This window comes from Haliotis rubra, unplaced genomic scaffold (assembly GCF_003918875.1).
Source record: "Haliotis rubra isolate DU_JTF1 unplaced genomic scaffold, ASM391887v1 Scf339, whole genome shotgun sequence".
NCBI classification, from domain to species: domain Eukaryota; kingdom Metazoa; phylum Mollusca; class Gastropoda; order Lepetellida; family Haliotidae; genus Haliotis; species Haliotis rubra.
Genome location: NW_025767012.1, coordinates 176,573 through 198,002, shown reverse-complemented (window position 1 = coordinate 198,002; position 21,430 = coordinate 176,573). Strand labels below are relative to the sequence as shown.

General features: G+C 40.9%; 2 protein-coding genes across 4 annotated transcripts in view; one reads left to right on the top strand and one right to left on the bottom strand.

Moving 5' to 3' along the window:
• The first annotated feature begins 7,811 nt into the window (after positions 1 to 7,811).
• Positions 7,812 to 21,430, top strand: part of LOC124284550 (LIM domain-binding protein 2-like) — a 52,830-nt gene continuing 39,211 nt past the window's right edge. For 2 of the 3 annotated variants that reach the window (XM_046720631.1, XM_046720634.1), the window contains exons 1-2: positions 7,812 to 7,918; positions 18,931 to 19,051. In XM_046720631.1, the coding sequence (XP_046576587.1) occupies positions 19,002 to 19,051 (50 nt within the window). In that variant the 5' untranslated portion in view covers positions 7,812 to 7,918; positions 18,931 to 19,001. Of the gene's footprint in view, positions 7,919 to 7,942; positions 8,061 to 18,930; positions 19,052 to 21,430 lie in introns of those variants that run through there. The other variant, XM_046720630.1, reaches the window with a different exon arrangement.
• Positions 15,968 to 18,664, bottom strand: LOC124284541 (uncharacterized protein PB18E9.04c-like). Its single transcript, XM_046720617.1, has 3 exons — positions 18,590 to 18,664; positions 17,064 to 18,365; positions 15,968 to 16,153 (listed from the first exon to the last, which is right to left on the bottom strand). The coding sequence occupies exons 1-3, from the start codon at positions 18,662 to 18,664 to the stop codon at positions 15,968 to 15,970; spliced, it is 1,563 nt and encodes a 520-aa protein (XP_046576573.1).

Sequence of the window (21,430 nt, the reverse complement as noted above, 5' to 3'; positions counted from 1 at the left end):
ACAACGTTTCTTCGTGGTGTCACGATAGTTTTCTGTAAAACCTTTCACTTTGAGATTCTTTCTTCACTATTCAGCTACAGCTTCCGAAAGCACACGACCAAAACAACATGCAAATTGACGAATAAACATTGTGAATTTCTGCTTTATTTCTTACTGCTTTGTATTGTTCTCTACTGGGAAAATTATTCAACTATTAACGTGAAATAGAACGTTAAGACAACGTAAAAACATTAGCCTCAAATAACGTTAACCTTGCGGCGACGTAATAGTGACGTATGACAACGTCAGGCCACAATGTTGTGAACGTGAAATTGGTAGCTGGGTCCTCCCGTTATAGAGTGAGTAAGTTTAGTAATACGCCGCACTCAGCAATATCCCAGCTATATGGCGGCGGTCTGTAAAATAATCGAGTCTGGACCAGACAATCCTGTGATCAACAGCATTAGCATCGATCTGCGCAACTGACATGTGTCAATCAAGTCAGCGAGCCTGACCACCCGATCCCGTTAGTCGCTTCTTACGACAAGCATGGGTTACTGAAGATCAATTCTAACCCGGATCTTCACGGGTCTCTATTGTAAACAGGAAATCTAACTAGAACAAAGATTATTGTCCACCAAGCCGAAACCTGGTAACGCAGGCCAATCCGTATCAGTAACGCAACTAATTGGGAAAAGAAACGGTTCTTACGACAACCCCTGTTATAGAGTTCATAAGACAGAACTGTCTCTACAGAGGCTTAGGCAAGAATGTGACCTTGTTTGGTCTAGACCTAGAACATGTGGTTACTGACTGAAGTGAAATTGGGATACTGTGTTTATACTATTATTGAATTTAGACATCGCTATCATGATTGAAATAAAAGTGTGTCTGTCATGGTGACTCTGTATAGCTCTTTGCATCAGAACAGGCCTGGAAATACCCGTCAGATTCATCACCTACTCATGTGCTTCTGAACCAGTTGTATTGATGCCGGAACCACCCTTGACCAACCCATGGTCTTGCAGTTGTGCATACGAGTATATGGTGGTACACAGAAGAGACATACAGACGTCGCTCACCCGGGAATGACTACAATGGGGAGTACGTTTTCAGCGTTAATTGTGTGCCTACGTGGGTTACGCACATCTAATCTAAGCACATAGGCATACGTCAAAACACATTTAAGCACCTCTACAGAGCAGGTCTTTGAGACTTTAATGACTCATTAATCACATAGTGGAATATAAACACGTATGTTACTACTGATCAATAGTGGCGACTTTAGCGTTATAATGGCTGTGTGGCTGACCCGAGGCATCGGTCAATCAGGTCGGACGCTGTGTTCACTGGTCAGGTAATGGATGATGGTATCTACAGGATTATGGTCACTGAAAATTCATATTCTGTCAAGATCGGAGCTGGCTAAGGGTGGGTATAGCTGCAAACCAATGACAGTGGATAGTTCGTCTGTCTTCAAATAAGAACGATGACGTGCAAAACAACTCAAAATCGGGAATGATCTTGTAAATGTTAATACCGTGCTTGTCAGTGAATACCCTGTAGCCAGCAATATCTACCTTTTGTTATTTCCATACCCCTCACTGGAGAAAGTTGTTTGAGAAACTACGGTGTTGTTATGTGTACAACTAAACATCTTTTGGGGGTAGAACGGCAGGTGGAGCATTCATAAATTTAACAAGAACAACAGAAGTTGTTGTCATAGCTATCTTTTATCACTTATTTCTTGTTAGGAACTACGTCATAAAACTACGTATACTGTGAACTAGTATCAACACTTCTAAAGTAAATTCAGGGTTGAAATTGCACTACCTGACCGCCACATACAAGACATTCTATATTTCACATATGTGGCTAAACGCACTTTCACATTGAATGGGCTGTTAGAACATTAGTCATCCAGTGACGGTTTAGGTTATACTGACTGAGTTTGGTTTTACGCCGCTTTTAGCAATATTCCAGCAACATCACGGCGGGGGACACCAGAAATGGGCTGCACAGATTGTACCCATGTGGGGATTCGAACCCTGGTCTTCGGCGTGACGGTTTAGGTTATACAGGGAAAGCCCAAAGTGACGCAAGCATGTCATCAGATGGACACTACCAGCAGCCACGAGCGGATAGCTGACCAAGGTTCATAGTCGGCACCTGGCTGCTGACCTTCGTGCAAGGATGACCCTAGACTAACGCTTAGTCTCTGAATATATATAATGTTGATAGTAACAAACAAGCCCATTTAAATTGAATTGGAGCCCCAGGGAAACCAGAGATTCAGAACCTGGGGAAATCTAGACTTGCTTCATTTAGGGCTTTAGCACTGCAGGGAGGGCTAGGCAGTAGGGGAAATAATAATGGTTCAGGGACTGTAAGACAGACTAGGATGACCCGACAACAAAGATACTGTTGCATCTGCTCACTGTGTAAGGGGACTTGCAGCCGTTACGACTGCTTATACCGGGGTCATTCTGCTTCATATGACATTGTAATTGTGCTTCTAGACTTGCATAAGTCTCTAAGATAATATTTAATAGTGTAAATGAAAAGGTCTGAAGAAATATAAATAAGGGACGGGCGTCCTTGTACTGTCCGCTTATCTAGAGTTGCCTCTTTAAAGGATAGAATCACTATACATCCATGGCTTAGCATTCAGTACAGCCTTGGAGCAAGGCTATTGTGCTTCGTAAACTACCGTTTCTCTTATTTTAATAAACAATACAACCATTGTGCTTATTCCGGTCGTTTCTGTAGACAGCAACTCGAAGGCGTATTGAGTCTGCCCCTTTGTGTTGCTGTTAACAAGAAGAATGGGCCGCTACTCATATGGAAGTAATGTCAATGAGGCTTGGTTACAATAGGCTGTGGAAGCATTGTACACTCAAGAATGGGGGTTATGAAAAAGTTATGAAGACGAATGGAACAGAAGGAAGGTATGAAATCCAAGAAGGAACATTGTCGCGTTGTCGCGTTGTCGCCCTCACAAAAACAAGCAGAAAGAGGCATATTTAACCAAAGCGCGACGGCCAATCTCACGATGGGTATTTGGAACGTGCACATGAGTTGGTTTGCTTGTTGTTTAATGCCTCACTCAGCAATATTCCAGCTATATGGCGGCGGACCAGACAATCCAGTGGTCGACAGCATGAGCATCGGTCTAAGCCATTGGGATACGATGATATGTCTCAACCAAGTCAGCGAGCCGTGGTGTTGTGGTTAGAGCGTCCGCCCGGAGAGCGGAAGTTCGCGGGTTCGATCCACGACCGCGTCATACCAAAAGACGTTAAAATATGGTACTTGTTGGTCCCTGCCTGGAGCTCGGCATTAATGGGTACAACAAGGACTGGTCGGCTCGGAATCTGTATAATGTGTCTGAGTGGGGTATTCATGCTTATCTGTGGCATGGTATCTCAGTGAGCTAGCACTATAAATCCAGCTTAAGTCTGGGCTAGTACAAGCAGCCACACATACACACGCATGCACGTCGTCATATGAGCGAAATATTCTTAAGTACGACGTTAAACCCCATTTCACCTCACCTCACCTACTGAAACTCAGTTCTAACCCGCATCTTCAAGGGGTATAACCATCCGATGTAATTATTGTAAGTTTAGAGGAATAACCTATTGGTACATTATCCCGTGAGGTGAAGCATGAAATGTATCTTCTGTTTTCAAATGTTTAAACAAGCAATCACAATTCATTCACATTCATAGGCATAATTGCTTTAAAGTTTTAGTAGAACATAGAGTAAATTTAATTCGCCTTTACTTTGACTACTTTTTGTATGTATTTTATAGCTGCGATTATTTGTGCAGTTTCTGGCCTGCATACGTACACACATACATACACACTCAGACATACTTACTTACATACATACTTACATACATACATACACACACACACACACACACACACACACACACACACACACACACACACACACACACACACACACACACATACATACATACATACATACATACATACATGCAGACAAGCAGACAGACAAGCAGACAGACAGCAATCGTCGCTGTACAAATCTGTCAGAATTGCTGTTTGCTTGGGCGGTATGGTATATGTATGTATATATGAACTTCGTTTTACTTACGATGAATGGCACACAGGGGACGTTTTGGAGAAAAGTAAGATTACTTGATGGCATGAGAGTTTTCTCATCATTAAATGTCTCATGTTTACTACCCCGTGAGAATTCGGAGTAAGAATCTGGTCTAGACGTGTTTACACACCGCCGCCCTTTAGCTGGGGTATTGCCACGTTTAACAATAGACAAAGTATTGTCTAAGGAGGACTTCATGTCACTATGTCTATAGGAAGCGGTCTTATCTGGCATTGGTTATGCATATTGTACAATATATTGGGAAAGTTGAACACATTTCGTAGAGTGCCTGTAATGCAGCCATGGTGAGATTAATGCGCCCGAACTTCATCGAAATATAGGTCCTGTTAACGTAACATTGATGTTTGATGGATTCAGATAGCTTTGGGGCAGCGAGTAATATTTTTAATGTGATATGACTGAGAAATGTAGAACTGGAGTGAACACAGATTATGTAGGGAAATATGCTTGAACATATGAACAACATTATATGTTCAATGAACAGTATATCCTAGGGTAAAAGAACGAATCATTACAATATTATCTTGGAGACTATTTACATAATGAGAATATTTGACTATCATGTGCAAGGGAGTGGCTTACGATAAAAACTGCAAATATCCGGTAAGTACTTCTAAGCATTAAGTGATGTTAAATTACATTGGTAACGTCATTCCATTGTCTACTCGCTCCATTATTTTTCAGGAATGGAGCGATGTGTACCAGTTTCAAATGTAAGGCTTCAATTTGACATTTTGACTTTTAATTTGGATAACAGAAATATTGTCAATACTTTGAATGTAATTTAAGTAGGGTAATATCCTCGTAACTCTCCATTCCGTAAAATAACATAAATAATCCATCATGTTTAAGGAATTGGGGGTTAGTCGAACATTGCCCTCTACAAATACTGATGCATGCATTTGTAACAACATCACTAGTATTTCACTCGATAGAGAAATATATGCCGGAACTACTTTCAGGCTGATTCAGCGATACAACGGCTTTCGGAGTAGGAGCGTGAAGGAAGCTCACGCATAACACAGAGAACAGTTGTCTTTTAGGAAATATTTCAGGCATACGAGTAAAGTGTGAAATATATGGTTATAGTGTACAGTGTGAGATACATGGTGTTGTGTTCAAAGATACGGTAATAGTGTACAGTGTGAAATATACGAATAAAGTGTAGGGTATGAAATACATGGTTATAATGTACAGTATGAAATAGAGATATGGTTATAGTGTATAGTGTGAGATACCGCTTGCAGTGTACAGAATCGTGTACAGTATGAGATATATGATTATAGTGTACAGTATGGTTATAATGTACAGTATGAGATATATGATTACTGTGTGCAGTATGAGATATATGATTATAGTGTACAGTATGATATATATGATTATAGTGTACAGTATGAGATATATGATTACAGTGTACAGTATGAGATATATGATTATAGTGTACAGTATGAGATATATGATTAAAGTGTACAGTATGAGATATATGATTACAGTGTACAGTATGAGATATATGATTATAGTGTACAGTATGATTATAATGTACAGTATGAGATATATGATTACAGTGTACAGTATGAGATATATGATTAAAGTGTACAGTATGAGATATATGATTATAGTGTACAGTATGATTATAATGTACAGTATGAGATATATGATTACAGTGTACAGTATGAGATATATGATTAAAGTGTGCAGTATGAGATATATGATTATAGTGTACAGTATAAGATATATGATTATAGTGTACAGTATAACATATATGATTATAGTGCTGCGCCTCAGGAAATACGGAATTTATACAAAGGTCTTACAGTCCCGTACACCCTTTCAAAACACCGTGTAACTAATATTGAAAAGGGTCTTTGTTCAAATATATGTAGAATTTTAGTACCCCGGAAAATGCCTGCATGAGTTAGTTTTGTTTTACGCCGCATTTAGCAATATTCCAGCAATATCGTGGCAGGGGACACCAGAAATGGGCTTCACACACTGTACCCATGTTGGGAATCGAACCCGGGTCTTCGGCGTGACGAGCGAACACTTTAACCACTAGGCTACCCCACCACCCAGGTAACTGAGGAATATCACACGTGTATATACCTAAATCCGCTGTTAGGAATTCTGTGGTTTAAAGTAGACTTGCTGTCAAGTTCATGATTTAACGTCCTCACTGGTATTTTCAATAAGGGGCAATTGATGTGTTCATTCACTACTTCAATGTGTTTCTTTGAAAGGCTCTGAACAATTTATAAATAAAATCACCCCGCCACCCATAATGACTGCATGACGGTTTGTCCAGTTATATCTTGAAAACCCTAGAAAGAAGACCATTAAACTGTAGCACAAATAAAATATCCCCTATTTGCGATTTTCATCGAGTTAGTTTCTTCCTCAATAAAACAAAATAATTATGAAATATGTTCTTTATATTTAATTTTGACACGTTTAAATTTTGTATCAATTCCTAAATTTAAACGTTATATTTCTTTGGTCAGTGTGGCTGTCCTGGTCTTGTATGAACTATGTCCACTGTATTCTCCGTGTCATGTTGCCAGGTTTATTACGGAACGATATATGATCAAATGTACAGGGTGTTTCTGTAATATTACCACAGCATGTAAACAGTGCAAGAATTGAAACATTGCCGATCTCTCTGTCTGCGTGCGTACATGTGTATTTAGGCAGAAGGGGATAATTCCAATTAAGGAACTCAACATAATTTGAAATATTTAAAAAAACATTTGTTTAAAAAAAACATCCACTATTTCCCCTTTATTATTCACGACATTTCAGCGTTTCACTTTGTGGACAATATTAGTCACATGTCCCATAAATCAATCAAACATATTCGATAAATTATATTGTCAAAAAAAATCGGTAATAGGTGTCATATCGTTAATTAAAACAAAACATATTACTCAATATTGATGCGGAAATGTGACCTGTTCTGCCCCGATCGAGCTAAAGACGGGAACGTTGTTTCAAAGAAGGCCAATTAAAAGTCAAACTGTTACCTTTTGTTCCTAATCGCACTTCATATTGATTAACGAAAGGAAAATTGCCAGATGTCACTATAAAAAAGCAGCGTCCGTCTTTTGTTCTAAACTGTATTCATACCAAGCCGACATAACCAGCGATCTTATCAACCATAAATATTTGATGTGGTTTGATATCAAATTAATACAAAGAAATTATTAACGAGCCCATTTGACACGCTATTGCAAAAATTGGACTGGGCAAGTGTGTTATAAGTGTTGATATTACCGAGTAAAAGTTGACAGTGAATGGTGAAATATTACAAAGTGTGTATTTGTCCTATTTGTGTCTTAAAGAGTTTCTCTGGAAAAGCCACACACGAGTTTACTCACAAATGTTTGTTTTGATCAGAAATCGTTTACACAGAATAGTTGTGTTCAGCTTTTGACTAATTTGCATGACGTTTTGAGATGGACGAAGGTTTCTGTCTCGTCAGTTTGTTCGTTAACACGTTCTAACTCCGTGTGTTTGCCATCTTTGTTTATTCTCCTGTCTCTCGCACGTTCTTATGATATACATACTGTGATAGATTTTATTTATATTTATCACAGTACAGCTGCGTTCTGAGCTCGGTACAATTCCTTTGTCAAATAAATCCCTCAGATTGACTGACAGTGTACCCGATTTGCCCCCAGAATGCAAAGCGTTCTTTCATGTGCTATTTTTAGCTCAATTGCCATCCCTCGCTCCATCGCGATCGACTGCGCGTAGCAATTTGGAAGCAGGAAATCCACATCTTTTCCAGTGAGTATTTTGTATAAATCGTCATTTTGGAGGGTGATCCGGGTAGGGAGGCCACAAAGTCCGCCGCAGATTCGAGTTATCGCACAATGGACCGACCACCAATGATCCCGAGGATGTTTCTGGCTGCGAATCAAAATTCAAGGTTCAATCACAAAATCGCATGTTGTGATGGTCGAGTCTTCACCATTTTTGACGATTTTTCGAATTTTCCCACGGCCTTGAAACTCTTTCGACCACCCGACATGATAGATTTTTCATTTACGAACCAATCCGTCTAAACATTGTTTTCTTGTTCTCCGTAAAACAATGGTAAAACAGAAGATTATCAGTTGCTTAGGGATCTACCGGAAGGTCAACGAGAGTGACCCGATGATACAGGCCAAGCTAGCGTCTTTGTGTAGCCCGGGGGTCGGGCGAGGGCTGGGGGGTCAGGAGACAGGGTGAGGTAGCATTTGGGCTGTCGCGGCCACCCTAAGGTTACGATAAGGAAGCACTCGATACAGTCTGTGACTTATCACTATTCGCAAAGATCAAAACAATATTAGTGATTAGAGCATGTGGATTCTCGGGTTTTGTAATAGTAAGTTGAAAATGAAGTGTTGGGTGGGACGCAGTAGGTTATTAGATTTACACATTGTCTCAATTTATGTTAATTTTAGGTATGAAATGTTAATGCAAATATCAAGGACCTATTTGTGTTTGTATTGTATAAGTTGTGGCCACCCAACTGGATGACTGGTGGTTGGAGTCAGTTCTTCCAACACTAACTATGGAGAACATGGACCAGTGACTCAAATCTGTTTGAAATTGTCTATAATTTTAAGATTTTTCAATGTGAGATTATTATAATAGATTAACCAAGTGTAAACAATGTATATTCCAATTTCATTAGATATTGAGGTGTACATGCCACAAAATATCTAATACATTTGAGAAATAGAGGGTTAAGATGTTGAATAAATATCAACATCCATTCCTAAATTTGTAGAAAGGAAAGGATTGTAAAGTTGTACAAAGGCTGTGCTTGGAAATAAATCAAATCATAAGAAAATCCCACGTACATGACATGTCCATGTTTGTCTGTGATTAGATCACAAAATGCTTTCATCTTGCTTGCATAACATCCCAGTTTTCTTGGTAGGAATGTGGTACTGTTTGAATGTTTATCACTGAAAATGAATTGATGTAAGCAGTCCCACCGAATACATTGGTGAGACCCTCCCTTGATGATCATTATGTTATTGTGTCTCAGTTCACAAACATGATGGAGTGTGTACAGTGATCTCTTAGCATTGGTCATGGTAATTGGCTGTTAGTTTAGAAAATGCTACCAACCACCAACTTGACTATTGATGGTCATGCCCTTACTTCATCAGTATACAAGATACAAGATATAGCAATGTGGTGTTGTGTAGTGAAGGATGTTCATTGGTGCTTTCTATATGATGATGTTATGTATTCACACTGACCATATAGACATCACTTGATCTCATTTTACAGATGAGAGTATCAGTATATATCTTAATATCTGACTCATTTACTGCAACACCTTTCACTTGGAGATCTTTTATCTTTTCTTTTTCTTCAGGTATGTATAGTCCTTGAATTATTTTCAATTTACTGAGTGTGCTATATAGAGAATACTACTCGAGGTCTCATTACATACAAATTACGAAACGAGTGTCCTTCCTATGGTATCGGGGCGGTGGGGTAGCCTAGTGGTTAAGAAGTTGGCTCGTTACGCCGAAGATCCGGGTTCGAATCCCCACATGGGTACAATGTGTGAAGCCCATTTCTGGTGTCCCCCGCCCTGATGTTGCTGGAATATTGCAAAAGCGGCGTAAAACCAAACTCAGTCAGTCCTATGGTATCTGACCGAGCGAAAGGAGGCCAGAAACCATAGGAAGGTCATGAGTTTTGTTTAATTCGTATGTAATGAGACTGAGTGTGGTATTTTATTTATTACCCACGTCTTACATACATTGAATTGACAAAATAACGTATTTTTGTTATTGTTATTGTTTCAAACCAAAACCGGTTTCATAAAGAGGTTGCGGCAGAATTTTGTTCTGAAGTACACTTTTGCATGACGTCACTACGCCATTCTCGTCTGTCCCCTTGGTAACCGACGTCACGATGCATGTCAGTTGTCATCGTCTCTCGTACAGCCTCCTACAGTAAACTACCCGTAGCACCCCATTTCTTGGTTTGCAACTGCTTCACTCGGCTAACATCACTGGTGGTAACATTGCGTTTCTGTTTTTCGACGGATATAATGTCTCATTTCGACTCACAATTAAACAGCGACACGGCAACGTTCGCAATGTTTACATTCCCACAATGCATCTAAGTTGTAGAATGAATGAATTCACAGTTTGTTATGAATGAACAAGTAGTTCCGTCACAACGTGACCTAACTGAGAGGTCATCGGTTATCCAATCAAATCGTTAGAATCTCAGGTCAAGTCGTTACAACACTCGTGTGACGTACGAGATTAGTATGCAACTACCCATACGTTGACCACGTGGGTAATAATAAACAATTCCGTATTTCTTGCACACTCTGCAGCAGGGTCTGTTATTGGTGGAACCCTCGAATGTCCGGTAGACGGTGGGGTAGCCAAGTGGTTCAAGCTGTAGGTCATCACCCCAAAGACCCAGGTTTGATTCCCTGGCATAAAATTAAACTCGCACACTTACTCAAATGTCCGAACATATCCTGCTTCAAGATGCGTACATGAGTCTGAAATCGTCACTGGTGCAAGATGTATATAGGTGATGGAGAATCACTGGTATTATGTATACATAGGTGATGGAGAATCACTGGTATTATGTATACATAGGTGATAGAGAATCACTGGTATTATGTACACAAAGGTGATAGAGAATCACTGGTATTATGTGTACATGGGTGATAGAGAATCACTGGTATTATGTACAAAGGTGATAGAGAATCACTGGTATTATGTACATAGGTGATAGAGAATCACTGGTATTATGTACATAGGTGATGGTATTAGATAAGAATCACTGGTATTATGTGTACATAGGTGATAGAGAATCACTGGTATTATGTACATAGGTGATAGAGAATCACTGGTATTATGTGTACATAGGTGATAGAGAATCACTGGTATTATGTGTACATAGGTGATAGAGAATCACTGGTATTATGTGTACATAGGTGATAGAGAATCACTGGTATTATGTGTACATAGGTGATAGAGAATCACTGGTATTATGTATACATAGGTGATAGAGAATCACTGGTATTATGTATACATAGGTGATAGAGAATCACTGGTATTATGTATACATAGGTGATAGAGAATCACTGGTATTATGTGTACATAGGTGATAGAGAATCACTGGTATTATGTGTACATAGGTGATAGAGAATCACTGGTATTATGTACACAGGTGATAGAGAATCACTGGTATTATGTACACATAGGTGATAGAGAATCACTGGTATTATGTACACATAGGTGATAGAGAATCACTGGTATTATGTACACAGGTGATAGAGAATCACTGGTATTATGTGTACATAGGTGATAGAGAATCACTGGTATTATGTATACATAGGTGATAGAGAATCACTGGTATTATGTACATAGGTGATAGAGAATCACTGGTATTATGTACACATAGGTGATAGAGAATCACTGGTATTATGTGTACACAGGTGATAGAGAATCACTGGTATTATGTGTACATAGGTGATAGAGAATCACTGGTATTATGTGATACACATAGGTGATAGAGAATCACTGGTATTATGTGTACACAGGTGATAGAGAATCACTGGTATTATGTCACTGGTACACAGGTGATAGAGAATCACTGGTATTATGTGTACACAGGTGATAGAGAATCACTGGTATTATGTGTACACAGGTGATAGAGAATCACTGGTATTATGTGTACATAGGTGATAGAGAATCACTGGTATTATGTTGGTATTATGTGACAGATAGGTGATAGAGAATCACTGGTATTATGTACACATGTAATCACTGGTATTATGTGTACATAGGTGATAGAGAGAACTGGTACTGGTATTATGTGTACATAGGTGATAGATAGAGAGAATCACTATGTATTATGTGATACAGAATGGTATTATGTGATAGAGAATCACTGGTATTATGTACACATAGGTGATAGAGAATCACTGGTATTATGTACACTGGTATTGATAGAGAATCACTGGTATTATGTGTACACAGGGTGATAGAGAATCACTGGTATTATGTGTACATAGGTGATAGAGAATCACTGGTATTATGTGTACACAGGTGATAGAGAATCACTGGTATTATGTACATGTATGTACACATAGGTGATAGAGAATCACTGGTATTATGTGTACACAGGTGATAGAGAATCACTGGTATTATGTGTACACATAGGTGATAGAGAATCACTGGTATTATGTGTACACAGGTGATAGAGAATCACTGGTATTATGTGTACACATAGAGAGGTATTATGTGTACTGGTATGGTATTATGTGTACACAGGTGATAGAGAATCACTGGTATTATGTGTACACAGGTGATAGAGAACCACTGGTATTATGTATACATGGGTGATAAAAAATCACTGGTATTATGTATACTCTAGAGACAGAATTGCTGGTATTATGTATACGGTAGAGACAGAATTGCTTGCATTATGTATATGATTGGTCATTGAGAATCTCTGGTATTATGTATACATAACTGAGAGAAGCACTGATACATAATATATAAAATAATCTTTAGTTCTAGTTCCTACTGTAGACAAGGCCATGATGATGTGCTTCATGTGTCCCTCCATACTGACAAGGCCATGAGATGCTTCATGTGTCCCTCTATACTGGTAGACAAGGCCATGAGGTGCTTCATGTGTCCCTCTATACTGGTAGACAGGACCGTGAGGTGCTTCATGTGTCCTCTATACTGACAAGGCCATGAGGTGCTTCATGTGTCCCTCTATACTGGTAGACAAGGCCATGAGGTGCTTCATGTGTCCCTCTATACTGGTAGACAAGGCCATGAGATGCTTCATGTGTCCCTCTATACTGGTAGACAAGGCCATGAGGTGCTTCATGTGTCCCTCTATACTGGTAGACAAGGCCGTGAGGTGCCTCATGTGTCCTTCCATATTTTGGCTACGTTCATGAGATGCTTCATGTGTCCTTCCATATTGGCTGACAAAGCCGTGAGGTGCTTCATGTGTTCTGCCATTCTGGTAGACAAGGCCGTGAGGTGCTTCATGTGTCCCTCCATTCTGGTAGACAAGACCGTGAGGTGCTTCATGTGTCCCACAATACTGGTAGACAAGGCTGCGAGGTATTTCATGTGTCCCTCCATTCTGATAGACAAGGCCATGAGGTGCTTCATGTGTCCCTCAATGCTGGTAGACAAGGCCGTGAGGTGCTTCATGTGTCCTTCCATATTGGTTGACAAGTTCATGAGATGCTTCATGTGTCCTTCCATATTGGCTGACAAAGCCGTGAGGTGCTTCATGTGTCCTTCCATATTGGTAGACAAGGCCGTGAGGTGCTTCATGTGTCCCTCCATTCTGGTAGACAAGGCCGTGAGGTGCTTCATGTGTCCCTCAATGCTGGTAGACAAGGCCGTGAGGTGCTTCATGTGTCCCTCCATTCTGGTAGACAAGACCGTGAGGTGCTTCATGTGTCCCTCAATGCTGGTAGACAAGGCCGTGAGGTGCTTCATGTGTCCCTCCATTCTGGTAGACAAGGCCGTGAGGTGCTTCATGTGTCCCTCCATTCTGGTAGACAAGGCCGTGAGGTGCTTCATGTGTCCTTGTGTCCCTCAATACTGGTAGACAAGGCTGTTGGTTGACAAGTTCATGAGATGCTTCATGTGTCCTTCCATATTGGCTGACAAAGCTGTGAGGTGCTTCATGTGTCCCACAATACTGGTAGACAAGGCTGCGAGGTGCTTCATGTGTCCCTCCATTCTGGTAGACAAGGCTGTGAGGTGCTTCATGTGTCTCTCTATACTGGTAGACAAGGCCATGAGGTGCTTCATGTGTCCCTCTATACTGGTAGACAAGGCCATGAGGTGCTTCATGTGTACCTCTCTTTACTGGTAGACAAGGCCGTGAGGTGCTTCATGTGTCCCTCCATACTGGTAGACAAGGCCATGAGGTGCTTCATGTGTCCTTGTGTCCCTCAATACTGGTAGACAAGGCCGTTAGGTGCTTCATGTTTCCCTCCATACTGGTAGACAAGGCCATGAGGTGCTTCATGTGTCCTTGTGTCCCTCAATACTGGTAGACAAGGCCATGAGGTGCTTCATATATCCAACTATATTGGTAGACAAGGCCATGACAGTGATAGAAATCAACGCTCGCCCCCAGGCCCAAGGAAAATAGAAGTTTTTCTGGGTGAATAAAAAACCATGCCACTGGTCGCCGATGGGCAACAAGGGTATGTGTTGTTATCATATTATAAAGATACGTCAATAGCTGTTGTCAATATGTTCGAGTAAATCATTAAATAAATTGAATCAAAAGGTGAAAATCCGATGTTCTCGGTAAATCATACATAAATTAATGCAAACAGACAGCCATGAAGTCCGTCATAGCACAATGCGTCTGTAAACATTTCATCTTTTAAGTATAAGTGGCGATGCTTAAGTTCCAGATGACGGCATTGAGGTGTTCTGTGTCCTTCAGTGCTGGTGAATCTGTTAACGCTCGGCTGTGATAAAATGGTTGAGAAGGCCGTGGGGTGCTTCATTTTCTGCTGGTGAACAAGGTGAGGGTGCTTAATGTGTTGCCTCTATATGCTCATGTGTGCCTCTATGCAACAAGGCTGTGGGGACATGTGCTGCCTATGCTGAGCAAGGCAGGTCATAATGTGCCTCTTTGGTGAACAAGGCTGTGAGGTGCTTCATGTGTCCATAAGGCAGGTGAGGGTATGTGTGCCTCTATGCTTAAATTGTGCGCAAGGCAGGTGAGGTGCTTCTTGGTGGATCGTTCCGAACAAGGCCATGATAAAGCTCATACTGGTGAGGCCGTGAGGTGCTCATGACCTCTATGATTGTAGACATGGCTGTGAGGGTGCTTCACCCTCTATACTGCACTGGTATTGATACTGTGGTAGACTTTGGTAGACAACTGAGAGTGAAATGCTGTAGTTGGCAGACTGTGTATCATTGTACCTCATTGACCTTGAGGGTTCGAACTGGTTTCTGGAAGGCTGTTGATGAGTGCTTAGTTGATGAAGGGTATTGTAGTGAGAGTTGGAGTAGTTGATGATGAAAAGAAATGTGAAGGTAGAGGACATGGAGTTGATGATGAAGGAAGTAGGTAGAGGACAGGTAGATGATGAAGAGTAGGTAGAGAGGACATGGTGGTGCTGATGAGGGGAGAGTTAAGGGCTGTGAGTTGATGAGAGAGTAGGTAGAGGACAGGTAGTTGGCCGTGGAGAGTGAAGTGGGTTTGATGTGAAATTGCAGGGACGAGGTAGTTGATGGTGAACAAAGGCAGTTGATGAAGAAATGAAGTAGAACACAGGGAGTTAATGATGAAAGAAATGGTACAACAACACCGGTAAATGATGAAGGGAAATTGAGGGTGCTTATGAGAGGAAGTCAAGTAGAGGACAGTGATGATGAAGGAACAGGGCATGTGAGGACAACTTGCGTAGAGACCTGTGAGTAGTTGATGATGAGGAAGTGAAGTAGAGGACAAGGCTCGTGAACAAGGGTGATGGAGAGTGAAGTGAGGACTGAGGTTGCCGATGAAGGTCGAGGACAGGTAGTTGATGATGAAGTGGTGAGGACGAGTTTGATGAAGGGAAGTGAAGTGAGGACGGTTGATGAACGGAAGTGAGGTGCAAAGGACGGTGGTTATTGATGAAGAGTATGAGGAGGGACGGGTAGTTGATGTGTGAAGGAAGTGAAGTAGACAAGGGGTTGGTTGCTGATGAAGTCGTGATAGAGGACAGGTACCGGTGATAGTGAAGGACGTGAGGTGAGGACAGTTGGGTTCTGGTGACGTACCGGTGGAACAAGGTACTGCCGTGATTCATGAGTCATTGATATTGAAGGACAGGTAGTTGATGAAGGTAAGCTGATGTGGAGACGGGTAGTTAAAGGGGTGAATGGATGATGACAGGTAGTTGATGTCTGACAGGGAAGTGGTGAAAATGGACAAGTTGATGATGAGAAGTGGAAGTAGGTAGAGGACAGGAGTTGCTTCATGAATGAACCTCTAAAGGTAGGACAAGTTGATGATGAAGAAGTGAGAACAGAGGCAGTTAATGAAGAGGTATTAGGACACAGTCTAATTGATAAAGTGAAAGGCCGTGACAAGGGAGTTAATGATGAAGAAGAAGTAAATTGGTAGACACAAATAGGTGATGATAGAAGTAAGTGAAGAAGTAGACAGGATGAAATTGATGATGAAGAGTAAAAGTAGAACAGGTAGTTGATGAGAAAGTGAAGTAGAGGGTCCGATTGATTGATGATGAAAGTGTAGTGAGGACAGTTAGTTGATGAAGTAACAGGTTGTTGATGAAGGTAAAATTGATGAGGACAGTGTTGATGATAAGGAAGTGAAGTAGAAGGACAAATTGGATTGATGATGAAGTGAAGTAAGGACAAATGAGGTGATGAAGGGAAGTGATGAGAACGAGTGGATGATGAAAGGGAAGTGAACAGGTAGTTGATGATAAAGTGAAGTGAAAGTAGAGGACGATGGTTGATGATGAAGGGTGAAGTGAGGAAGTAGAGGACAAATGGTAGTGATGATGAAGTGAGGTGAAGGACAGATAGGTTGTGATGAAGTATATAGGGAGAGAGACAGGTATTGATGATGATGAAGTGAAGTAGGGACAAATGTTGATGATATGAAGGTAGTGAGGTAGAGGACAGGTGTTGATGATGAAGAAGTAGAAAGTGAAGTAGGGACAGGTATTGATGATGAAGAGTGAAGTTAGATGACAGGTGGTTAATGATGAAGAAGTAGAGAGGACAGGTAGTTGATGATGAAGGGGAAGTGAAGTAGAGGACAGGTAGTTGATGATGTGAAGAGTAAGAGGAGTAGAACAGGTAGTTGATGATGAAGTGAAGTGAGGTTTCGAGGTAGTTAATGATGATGAAAGTGGAAGAGTTGGAATTACCTGATGATGAAGTGAAGTGAAGAGGACAGGTAGATTGATGATAGAAGGAAGTGAGGTAGAGGGACAGAAGTTGATGATGAAAGGGAAGTGAAGTAGAGGACAGGTAGTTGATGATGAAGGGAAGTGAAGTAGAGGACAGGTAGTTGATGATGAAGGGAAGTGAAGTAGAGGACAGGTAGTTGATGATGAAGGGAAGTGAAGTAGAGGACAGGTAGTTGATGATGAAGGGAAGTGAAGTAGAGGACAGGTAGTTGATGATGAAGGGAAGTGAAGATGAGAAGGACAGGTAGTTGATGATGAAGGAAGTGAAGTAGAGGACAGGTGAAGTGAAGTAGAGGACATGATGATGAAGGGAAGTGAAGTAGAGGACAGGTAGTTGATGATGAAGGGAAGTGAAGTAGAGGACAGGTAGTTGATGATGATGAAGTGAAGTGAAGAGGACAACAGGTAGTTGATGATGAAGGGAAGTGAAGTAGAGGACAGTGTAGTTGATGATGAAGGAAGTGAAGACAGGTGGTTGATGATGGGAAGTGAAGTAGAGGACAGGTAGTTGATGATGAAGGGAAGTGAAGTAGAGGACAGGTAGTTGATGATGAAGGGAAGTGAAGTAGAGGACAGGTAGTTGATGATGAAGGGAAGTGAGGTAGAGGACAGGTAGTTGATGATGAAGGGAAGTGAAGTAGAGGACAGGTAGTTGATGATGAAGGGAAGTGAAGTAGAGGACAGGTAGTTGATGATGAAGGGAAGAGGTGAGAAGGACAGGTAGTTGATGAGGTAGTGAAGTAGAGGGACAGGTGGATGATGATGAAGGAGGTGAAGAGGACAGGTAGTTGATGATGAGAAGGAAGTGAGAGGACAGGTTGATGAGTGAAGTAGAGGACAGGTGATGATGAAGGGAAGTGAGGTGAAAGTAGAGGACAAGGTGGTTGATGTATAGATGATGAAGGGAAGTGAAGTAGAGGACAGGTAGTTGATGATGAAGGGAAGTGAAGTAGAGGACAGGTAGTTGATGATGAAGGGAAGTGAAGTAGAGGACAGGTAGTTGATGATGAAGGGAAGTGAAGTAGAGGACAGGTAGTTGATGATTATGAGGGGTAGTGAGATGAAGGGAAGTAGGAAGAGACAGGTAGTTGATGATGAAGGGAAGTGATGTAGAGGACAGGTAGTTGATGATGAAGGGAAGTGAAGTAGAGGACAGGTAGTTGATGATGAAGGGAAGTGAAGTAGAGGACAGGTAGGTGATGATGAAGGGTTTTGAAGTAGAGGACAGGTAGTTGAGGATAAAATGGAAGTGTGGAACGCCTGGGATCAATTCCTTTGAACTCCAGGAGTGTAATTGGATGCATTATCTTCACATGCTTTAGGTGGAATTTTACTGGCACATTATATGGCTGTATTGATTCTGCTGCCCACGTGGTGGTCGATATACTCTGAGTGGTTGTTCAAACGTTGTTTTTGTGTTATTTAGTATTGCTTAACATGCATGCTCACATATATATTGACTTTTAGCATTCAGGCTAACAAACTATCGTTTGATGAGTGGATTGGCTCAACAACACCGGCTCATGTGAGACTTGATCAGACAGCCAGTTGGCTACCATTCTGCTTTTGTGTTGGTATTACTCATGTATGTTGAGCCTGTGTATAACGAAAACTGCCGACATGATGGTATCAGATGTAGGTTGTAACATGTCTTGTCTCTGTTCTAGGCATATTTTGATGCTCAACAAGACCGGATCAGTGCCTCAGTTGTCGCCTGTAAATTGTTACATATCCTATTAGTTACAGGCATATTTTGATGCACAACAAGACCGGATCAGTGCCTCAGTTGTCGGCTGTAGATTGTAACATATCCTCTTTGTTCCAGGCATATTTTGATGCACGACAAGACCGGATCAGTCACTCTGGACGGACTACCAGGTCTTCCCCCCTCCCAGGATGCCTTCCCAGCCGATGCCCAGTCCGATGGACCGGGAACACGGCATGGGGTGAGTACTCTCTCCTTCCGCACGTCACACGACATACTTGCTGGGTGTCAGCCACAACTAAGCTTCTTGTTGATACAAACATAAACTTTGATTGGTTGTAAAGTGTCCATTTGAGACATGTAACATGCTCCCCATCCTATTTCATTGAGATTGATAATACCCCTTTAGAGGAGACTTAGTAACATAGATCTCAGCAATATTTTGCACCAGTTTGGCTAAAATTATATCATCTTATTCTATTTATGCAGTTAACCCATTCTCTAAAACACTTAAAAATAATAATGATGTTTATGATGACCAAGTTCAAATTCCAGTTCTCATTTAGCTGGTAGTTTCTTTTATTGTATGATATTAATGAGTTTATATAAATAATTAAAGGCTGAAGTTTCATCCACAAGACACACAAAACTATGTTTTACCAGAGTTACAAACTGTTCCAACTAAGTGTGGTGTCAGTCTGTGTCAGCGGGGAATGAAACAACTTGTATGTAACTGGTAGAAAAGATGCTGTCTTCAACTCACTCCATTACTAATCTCTGTCTTTATATAATGTGTCATCCATAATGGGCTTGATGTCATCAGACAGAAGGTACATCAAGATTACAACGTGCATGTGGTCCTTTATGTTTGGCATCGCAGTCCTTAATTAATGGCTTACTGGCTGCAGACACTCTAGATTTCAATTTCATAAATTTATGGCACCAGAGTGCACCCTAGTTTTTGTGTCAACTTGCACCTTGGTGCAATTTCGGTCAAGTTGCTTTAAGTCGAGACCTGACTAAGTATCCAATCACCAATACAGTACACATGCTTTCATAGACACTGAGTGAGTGAATACGGTTTTAAGCTGCTTTTAGCAATATTCCAGCAACATCATGGCGGGAGAAACCAGAAATATGCTTCCCACATTGTACCCATGTGGGGAATCGGGAACCCAGGTATTTGGCGTGACACGCGAATGCTTTAGCCACTAGGCTACCCCACCGCCCTGAACCTCAGTATCTTTGACAAATACACTCCCATTGTTTGGCAGCATACCCACACAGTCACATCTTTTTGTTGCAACTTTCACTTGCCTGGGGGAAACAGATACATGTTCAATCATGCAGCATGTGTCTCTCATAGGTCTGCATGTTTACTAGATGCAATGTTAAACCATCTCACGTGAGGTGACGTCTGTTTAAAAGTGTCGTTGTGATGCCTGGAAGTTGACGTCACAGTTTCTGTTGTGTACGTCTTAAGATGGCTTTCAGTACTTATGTACTGCAGAGATCAAATAGTGCCTAATGTGCGTGCCATTGCACGGAAGAAATATTGTCAGTGTGCCCTGGCGCAGAGCTACAGATAACTTTTTGGGTCATTGAGTTATGTACCCGCTTGTCTTCATCTCAATTGGGTATCCTAATTTTCCTTTGAGTAACCAAACAAATTGTACTCACCTCACTCAAAATCAATTGGGTATTTTGCCTTTTCCCATTAAATGTTAAAATATAATAAAGTTTAAATGTTAGTGTTTGTTATTTATATTTGATCTGTAATACGAGAAACGATATGAAAGACTGCTAGGTGAGTGTTCATGTGCCGAAATAGAACTTCTAAATATACCTCAGTTGCTTTATCTATCCACTGGTACGCAAGCTAAGATTTGATAGTTTTCTGTGTACGCATGTACAATCAAACTTATTGAGTATTTACAAAAATACAAGCGTACTTGTACGCAACAGACGTAATAGGAATTGAGTTTTCACATAAATATTTGCGTAATTTACGCAGATACGCAGCTTATCTGTACCTCTGCTGGCGGCACACCTAAAATTATAAAAATATTACTCACCATGATTGATTAAAATGAAAATGCAATACCTACTTTTGTACAACATCATAATGGGGCCTTCTCAATCTCACAGTTTAACATGGGTGTGGCCAGTTTCAATGCCAGTGCACAGAAGAGGAAATCTTGTTTTGGATGGTAACATAGTACATGGGTGCAGGACACATGAACCTGAACTGACAGGCATGAACTGACAGTGTTCTGGAAATCCTGCTCTCAAATTTACAAGTTTCACCTGATGTTTTCTGATATACTAAACAGTAAACTGAGAGGACATAATTGTTGTGATGTTTTAAGTTTAATTGGATCATCAAAAGCTATGGGCACCCTTATTTTCACAAATTGTGGGTTTGGTGCCCTATGCACCCTTCAAAATGCATGTCTATCCCTGCTCTGTGATATAAGTATCTAGAATGTCGCAGAGACTTTGTTTCTATATATTACAATGGCAAAATGTTGACATGAATTGTTATTTGCTGTTCTTATAAACATACTTGAAATATTCAGTCCAATTTCTGCATGGCCTGAGTTATACTGTGAATAGTGAG

Coding starts and splice junctions, on each gene's coding strand:
- LOC124284541 (XM_046720617.1), bottom strand. CDS start 18,664: ATGGTAGCCAACTGGCTGTCTGATCAAGTCTCACATGAGCCGGTGTTG. Junction 18,366..18,589: donor AATCCACTCATCAAACGATA/GTTTGTTAGCCT, acceptor AATTGATCCCAG/GCGTTCCACACTTCCATTTT. Junction 16,154..17,063: donor TCACTTCACTTCATCATCAG/GTAATTCCAACT, acceptor TCCTACCTTTAG/AGGTTCATTCATGAAGCAAC.